Source organism: Cyphomyrmex costatus, unplaced genomic scaffold, assembly GCF_001594065.2.
Source record: "Cyphomyrmex costatus isolate MS0001 unplaced genomic scaffold, Ccosl1.0 scaffold302, whole genome shotgun sequence".
Taxonomy (NCBI): Eukaryota; Metazoa; Arthropoda; class Insecta; order Hymenoptera; family Formicidae; genus Cyphomyrmex; species Cyphomyrmex costatus.
In genome coordinates, this window is record NW_017277148.1 from 1,385,252 (window position 1) to 1,394,318 (window position 9,067).

Here is a 9,067-nt window from a genome sequence, read left to right on the forward strand (position 1 = left end):
CATCTGGTCTATGAAGTTGCGTATGTACACTGACTGCGCCTGAATCCGAGTCGAATTTTCTCGGACGTTTCAGAGTTAGACTTAAGTTTGCAGATTCAAAGTGAAATAATTAAAGAGCTTTGACATTGCAAATTAAATGCAAATATTGTATTTCTTTTCTTTAAACTGTGCATACGCCAGTTCTTTTTAATGTTTAATTTCCTTGAAGTCACGTTTCTAAAATTTGATATTTGCATTTTTAATTTAACATGTATTTTATTCATTCGAATTATAGTATATTTCCATATTTTAGATTAAATATAGTATGCTTGAAAACGTAGATACTAATATCAATAATATAATAGACACATATGTCAATTCTTATCATTAGCAAAAGTATATAAATATTATATTAAATCATATCGATCCATGAAGTAAGTAATTTTAACTTTTATGTTATGTTCTTCTTATTATGTTATTAAATATTTATTAAAAAATAAAATTTTAAATTGTATCAAATATAGGAGAAAACATACACGTATGAATTATCATATTTATTCAACAAAAATGAATTTGAAGAAATATATGCTTGCATAAAGAATCATCTATAATATACATCATAATTTCTATTATAATACAAATATTAATTTAAAATTTATAATGGTTAATAAAAATACTTAAAATTCTCATACAACTGATTTCAGTTAATCTGAAGACTAGATGTACCAACAATCTTTAATATATCTTATAATAAAAGATTATTATTGGCAAATATAATGTAGCAATAATATTACCACATAATATTGGATACATTATATGCGATGATTTAATGACGGTATCTTCATTGATTTTTCTATCAAAGAACACAAAACTGCACCTATTGTGCAACTCGATTAACTAAACGATTTGCCGAAAGAATCGCCGATACGTTCACCGCTCCGTCGGAAGAGGAATAAAAAGCTGAAAAGCATATGCGTAAATGGGGCAAAGCAGGCAGCATAAATTCAAATCTATTTACGCGGCAAGGGTAGCGTAATTTATTGCCCGCCAACGTAATGGAAACGCCCATAGAGAAAGAGATCTCCCCGGTGCAAATTCGATTATATGCAGTCGTATCCCCTGAGTTAGACTACCTCCGTGGGTCTTCTCATTCCCCGTTTCTCTTCTGGCTGGCTCTGGAGCAAGTTAAATTAAAAAACGTGCCGCGTATATGGACCTTTATATTTCATAGCGGTCGCTTCTTCGTTCACTAATTGTGAGTGTAGAACCGCGACAATTGATTCCAGCTGGTATTTCCCGATGACGATTGAAACCAGTTGAATGGAAAGCTATAAGTCTCCAAATGGGAGAGTTAGTGCCATTCGAGATATGTTTAACTTTGATATACTGTGGATGTATTGCGAACTAAATAAACTACAGAATAATGATAAATATCAGAAATACTGAGCAGTTTGTCGTATATTAAATTAATTAATAATTAAAAAACTTTTTTCTTCTCACGCTCATGTATAACTGGAACAAGTTTTTCTCGGAAAACGGAGATTTTATATCGATAAAATCGTACGCGATTGTAAATGCGCGAACTAGGCGTAGATGCGCGAAACGAGCGGTTCTACACCCTTCCACGAGCTTTCGCCCTATAACCCCCCCACGGCAACGCTTTTTACGGTGACGGACGACTTCTAGAGGCGTGTCGACGTGTATGCGACGGAACCGACAAAGGGTGGGCTCGCGTGATCGAAGCTCGGATAGAAAGACGCCCACGAAAGTCACGAGGTCGCGCAATCGCAGACATCTTCGTCTTTTGTCATTGCTGATTTCGAGAGAGGGTCATTATTGTCAAAATTAAGACCTCACGTTTAATTTATAAAAGCAAAAAATCAATGGCGTTTCGGCAATTACAAAAAATCGGTGATCATGTCATAAAATCAGTACGTCTTTCCAATTTCTTTAAGCTTTTCTTTTAATTAAACACATAACTTTGTAAAGAATTTTTATATATTAAATCTTTTACTATTATAGACTCTAAGTTTTAAGTTTTATTGTATAGAAATTATTTTCTAAGTTATTCTCTTTATAGAAATTTGGAAAGATGCAATTGTAGATAAATATTGTAGGGAAATATTAAGCTTTAAATGTGAACTTTAAAAATGTGACATAAAGAATGCAAATCTTATAGTGTAATATTAAAAGTGTTAAAAAATTTACGCGATAGCTGTAACAATTCAAATCTACATGATTTGTCTGCAGTATATATATTTGGTGCACTTGAGTATGATACTTGATACAAGAATCAGACAACTTCTGACATTCATTTGCCGCGTGGCTTACACCACTTTCGGCTTACACCCTTTTGGCGAAGTAATGCCGACAACGCGTATGCATGACAGATTTTATGGGCATCAAACCGTGCGCATAGAATAACGCCGTGCCATCTGTCATCCCGTGGTCAGGTGGAAAATTTAACGATCGATGCAATGCATTAGGGAAATATCACACTTCGATCGATCAGGCTTTCATGCGAATTCTCAGTTCGATGTATTATACTTGTATGTGTGAAATATGTTTGTATGAACATGTGGCTGTTTCATGGTAAAAGCCAAGTCTCTGATATTGATCAATTAAATCACCGCTACTAGCAGTCATTGAGAAGTATTGGTCTAAAAATCATAGCTAAAACTTATAATACACAGATGGAACCTTTGAAAAAAATAAGTATATAATAGTTTTACGTATCTGAAAATTTAGTTAAATATGAATCCAAAAATAACTTTATTAATTGAAGTATGTTGAGAAGGGCTACGAGTCAGTTAAATTTTTTTCTTTTCTTTATCATTTTTTTATTTTCTCTATCATACGAAAAAGAATTAATTATCACATATGCACAATATTAGTTCATATCCCTCAAAAAAGAAAACCACCAAAAAATTCTCCATACGTTAGATCTGTATCTGAAAGCTTTGTGCCTATAGCTTATAAACTTAACTGTAAATTAACTTATTTCTAATACTCTAAAAAATTACATAAAACGAGGTAAGGACTAGCTTGATTGATTAGCTGTCTCAACAGGATGTAGTCTATAAAATCTGTTGTGAGGATTGCGATGCTAGCTATGTTGGTCAAATGAAGAGAAGATTAAGAGAATAAAATAAGGAAGGAACAAAGGATATCAGGATATCTCATTACCTATTTTTTATTTATAAGTATTTTATATTTTATTATTATATTTTTTAATTTTCTATTAAGGTCTTGACTTAGGTCTAACTGGTAGGACGCTCGCACTGAATGTCAACTGAAAAAAAAATTGCTATAACAAATTTAAGTAATATTTGTTCAATGGAAGTAAATCCGTTACTTAAATAGTTCCGAGTAAATATTTACTAATTTTGAAATAAAATAGTTACTTAATGCTATGAAATATATTCTTGCAATAAGTATACATATATGTATCGCATAGGAAACAGAAATGTAATTGTAAAAAGTAAATCTTTTTTGGAAGCAAGTAATTGGAAGTAATTATGTTTATGTGATTCAATAGTATATTTCCTTCTTCAGTTGAAACAATATTTACTCAACAGAAAAATCTAGATTTGAAACTAGTGCGGTACTTAAATGAAAAGTATTGATTACTCAAATTTAGTAATTATAATCTTGAGTTCAGAATAATTTATTTGTAACTGATACTTTTTATTTACGTAATCAAAATGTTACTGTGTTTGAGTTAATATTTACTAAAGGCAAGTCAATTGTTCTTACATTGATAAAATTATTTCTTGAATTAAAAAAATGAAAAACAAGTAACTACATTTACTCGATTTCAGAACTTTTTTTTTCAGTGCAGAGATCCGGGTTCGACTCCCGGCCGAGGTAATATTTTTCGCAATATAAATTAATTATTTATATTAATTATTTACAGATTTTAATATGTCATTCAACATTATTAAGATCCAAGATGTCATGAGCATCAAATGTTAAATTGGTAGATAATTTAACTAGTGATATTATTGCGGTAGTTTCGTAGAGTAGCGTTTAAATACCGAAAAATTTTTCGGCGCGCGGTTTAAAAGACTACATTCGTAATATATAAATTCACACGAAATTATAATAGCACCTAAGATCCAACTTGACCGTTAATGGCAATTTCTCATTGGTTGTGTTTCTCACATGTACGGTCCTGTTAGATTTAGTATTTAAATATTTTATATTTTGATTAATTTTATATTCTACACTTGTAACATATTTATGACAACCAGAGGTATTTACAGATTTACTTATTATATTTCCTGTATATTAACAGATTTACAATTTTCTATTGTAAACTATACATTTTATCATTGCGAACCACATGAAATGAAACTTTACACAGTGATATACATATAATATTATAGAAATAAGAACTTCCAAGAGCAATCCTTCAATTTGCGTTAAGGCGTAATTGATTTGTGATCTTTTTATTGTTTAACCGTCTTAATTGTATTATATACTTAACATTGATAATGACCCGATCGGAATCGAAACGTTTGTTGTTTATATTTTCATTTTAACTGTTATTTACAAACAATAAATTTTTTGTTTTAAGTATTAAAATTTTAACTGATTTGTAGCCCTTCTCAAAACATATTTTTATTTAATTTTAATATATATTACTTGAGCTATTTTATATTATATTTTTTAAGACATTTCAAGTAAGAAAGGTTACATTGGTAATTAGAGGGAAAAAAGGATTTGGAGAGGGTAAATACATGTGGTAAAATGGGGAGAAATTAAGAGTAAGAAGGAGAGAGAGAATTAATAATCTATGAGTAAGTTTCTGGTAAAGATTCAGTATTATTTTGCTTATGAAGACCTTGTTTTTGTCTTTTAATATGAATCACTTTAGACACCAATCTCTTACTGTAGGAAAATTCAATGTCTAAAATTTTAACGTCATTCCATCTAAAATTATAGTTAAAATTAATGCGATGATCTGCAGTTATGACAGTGGGAGAACCTGTCTTTTTTCTAATATCAGATATATGTTCATTTAATTTAGTACTCAATTTTCTTTTTGTTTGACCAACATATATATATATGTATTTTATTTTTTATATTATTTATAATTTTATAATTTTATAATTTCGTACATTTGTTAACAACTCGCGATCATTGTAACATTGATAATAACCTAATAGAGGTCGAAACGTTTGTTGTCTTTTGTCATATATTTCTTGTTTCTAATTAAACTACGTAATTTTAATTAAATGACAATTTTTATTTACTAACAATTGTATATTTTAACGACTTTTTTGGCTCATAGCCCTTTTCTTCTTTATTATTTTAAATTTATTGAGCCTTATCATAAACATATTTTAATAAAGTTATTTTTCAGAACACATTATTATTTTTAGATCTATATTTAGTTACATTTTTAGATACTTCAGCAAAATTGTTCTTTCCAAGTAGAATATAGAGTGATTACGAATAATTGAATTACCTACATTACTGTATAATATTAAATAAATAAATCTCAAAATTTAGTCACGCTCCAAATGATATTAATCTTTCAGACAAAGTTCATATTTCGTGTATTGTTATATACAAATATATAACAATAATAAAATATATAAGTAATCTTATTATAATACATTAACAGTGTACAGAAGAATAATGTTAATTAAAAGAGATAATTTTATAAAATATACTAAACTGAATAAAATGATGGATTAATATTGTTAACCTTTCATACAAAATAAAACTTTTTTATTTGCTGTAGGTGTATGTATGTCAGAATTAATCAATTTTCTTTGCAATTCCTATTGTAAAATGTACTAAAATAGAAATTTCATAAAAATTGTCATTTTTTCAATTTAATTTTCTTGCTTTTTGACACATCAGATGTATGAGTCAAACATAAAGGATAACTGTTTAAAAATAAATCGAGATCAAGGAACCGTCCTATAATTGCAACTACGACCTTTACGATCTGTGCGCATTTATGTACGCGTGCGATCGATCCGTACGGTCGAGTGCACACGCGGGTTTAGGGGGAGGATAAAAAGGAAGAAACAAAAATGATAGGCGGGCAAGGAGAGCAGAAGAAATATACGCGAATGATCCTGGGCAAGATTATAAAATGGCGTCCCTCATCCCCCGTGACTGTTCTTAATTTCGCTCGGTTCCTTTTGTCCTCTCGCCTTCTTTTCTTCCTCCTTTCCTCTCCTCATTTTCTCCTTTTACTCCGGGCTCCTCGTTCGCAGACAGACGCTATCCTTCCTTGTGCGGCGCGCTTCGTGTTGCTTACCGAATCGAGGAGAATCAGCAGCTCAAAGGAGCTCCCAGGGGATGACTCTCGAATTCTTTTGCACTACGATTCCAATGAATACAGCCGCCGCGACGCATTAATAAGCGACGACGGACCAGCGTCGAGTTATTAAGCGTAGACGATATAGATATACTTTAGGGGGATTTTTAATATCCGACGAAACGAAGTTTATCTTGTTTTGCTTCCTTCATCTCACTGCAATATATGTATACTGAAATAAATGTGCTTTACATGATTCTTCTATTTATTAATTTATTTCTAATAAATAATATCACGTGATAAGTATTGACTGTCTTTCTATCGTTAATAATATATGTTCTCACGAAATTTTTATAAACGGCGAGATGAGATTTCTTACTTTAGAATATCAGTTTATTAATTGAATTAGAGTATTACAAAATTCGAGTAAGATAACTGTGTCCAATATGGCCTATTTGCTTTTCAGGTAGTTACATGGACAGTTGGATTAAACCTTTACCTATGTAATTATTAAAAATGTTTAATATTTCTAATTACTTATATTTAAAAATATTTTCTGTTTTAAATCTGACCATCAATATTGATGGCTCATAAAAAGTCACAACTTTTACATAGAACATTATTAAGTATAATTATCTTATTATATTTTTTGTACAATTTAATACTGTAAATGAACAATGTCCATCAAATGACGTTTTCTTCTATTAATACACAATAATGAAGATGTATATCAATCTAAACACTAAAATTCAGCGCCTCTTTGTAAAGATGTACGATTTAACGTTTAACAACGTGAATAAAAGACAAATGCAAAAGATCGGGTTACATTTGCTAGCATCTTACTACAGGCACCTTGAGCTCTTCGTTCAAAGGGATTAATATCGTCCACCATCAACGAACATCAGCGGTGTCTCCTCGCCTCCGTTTCTCCAGATCTCTCATCCTCTCGTCTTCCACGCCACGTTCGGAGCACTCAACAGCACCCCAGCAACGCGGTACTCGAAATCGTACGGCGTTGGTGGCGTGCGCCATATTGGTGGGCGGTCGAGCATCCTCCAATCGGCACTTACCAGACGCTGGCGTGGGTGCTGACCGCACCCAATAATCCAGGCACTTGCCCCACCAATCAGCCGCCACACCCACGAGTGTCACGTGCGCATAAGCAACATCGTTGCTGGTGAACTAGTCGTGCGCGTATCCCCGTACCGTGCTTGTCGCGACAGCTGCTTTACGAGTGTCTTTCTTACGTCACGATATTCATAGAAGTGTTGATGCGATAAGATACAAACTTGTAGAATACGTCAGACTTGTTTGTTCGGATTACTGTAACTTTATAGTAAGCTTCATAATTATATCGATGTTATCCATAATTATGATTTATTTCAAATTCCAACAAATTTAAAAATATTGATTACACACATTGAGGAGTTTGAGTGAATTTCATATGATTTCGTGAACTCCAAGTGTCTCAATTGAAGAATGAACTGTGCAGTTAAGATGGATTAAATACCAATAGCAACTTTGAAGAGTTTACGACAATAGTCTCTGGAGACTGCCGACAGGAAGGCAGCGAGAAAGTTTTAATGAGATGTGTCTTCTCGTGAGAATTAATAATGCATCTGTCTGAAGATTTTTTTGTTTAAAAGTCTGCAAATTTCGTTCCACTAGATACGTTTCTGAGACAAGAAGTCTGGATTTTCCAAAGATACTCTCCCCTTCTACCGTGCCTTACAAGTAACCATTAGGAAGATATCGCAGCATTGACTCTTTCCTTGATAAAGAAAATCTCTCGAACAGAAAAAAAAGCATCGATATGCTCCGTACGGAGCATTACATTCGCTGAAATCGCAGGAACTCGTAGATAATATCGGCGACTGCGATTACAAGCTAAAGCGGCAGCAAGTATGACTAAGATGAGACTAGAGTTGTTGGGGTGCGAGTCTTTTTCTTTGGAAGGAATGTACCGTTCGCAGCGGCACGACGTCCTAACTCCGCAAAGTAGTCCGGAATCGCGCAGCGTCCGTCAGGAACAACATAGCAGTGCGAGCAGCGTCGGTTCCGCGATATCACAGGGCGATATGTATCCGTTAGATCAGCCCACCTTCAAACTCGATCATCTGCCTCTACATATCCCAACAATCCTTCATTGTAAGTGTCGAACGACTGTTCCGTTTTAGTGGATAGCTCCAAAATTAAGCTGTTGAAATTATCCGAGTTTCTTCACGAAAAGAATGATTTTGCTGAAGTATCTGCGTCTAGAAATTTAGATAGCTATACAAACCTGAAAATAATTTCGTTGGACCATTTTCTAAATATTACTATAAATATTCATAGATATTTTTTACGTTGCGATTAATCTTGATTTTTGATGTGATGTCCGTTAATAAATATTTAATTTATTATAAATTGTATGATAAATAATGGAAATAAATTTAATATTTAAACAGATATAATATTCAGAAATATTTTCTATGTAATGTGCTGGTTTTTACAATATGTGTTAATTTATATATATAATTATTATTATTAATAATTTTATTTTATACTTTTTATTACATCGATTGCATCGATCAATATGTTACAGCCACTATACCAAAATGTGGTGGATGTCAGGAAGTTATTTTGGATAAATACGTTCTAAGGGTCTTGGAGAGGTGTTGGCATGCAAGGTGTCTGACATGTCGGGATTGTGGTGCCAGATTGACCGATAAATGTTTTGCGAGAAACGGCCATGTGTTCTGCAAAGATGATTTCTTCAAGTAAGCACCAATAATTGTTGTCACATCATTATTTATATATATATATATA

General features: G+C 32.3%; 1 protein-coding gene across 1 annotated transcript in view; it reads left to right on the forward strand.

Annotated features, from left to right (window-relative positions):
- Positions 1-8,163: 8,163 nt before the first annotated feature.
- Positions 8,164-9,067, forward strand: part of Lim3 (Lim3 homeobox protein) — a 6,809-nt gene continuing 5,905 nt past the window's right edge. Inside the window, exons 1-2 of the mRNA XM_018542079.1 lie at positions 8,164-8,407; positions 8,844-9,018. Coding sequence (XP_018397581.1) covers positions 8,164-8,407; positions 8,844-9,018 — 419 coding nt within the window. The remainder of the gene's footprint in view (positions 8,408-8,843; positions 9,019-9,067) is intronic.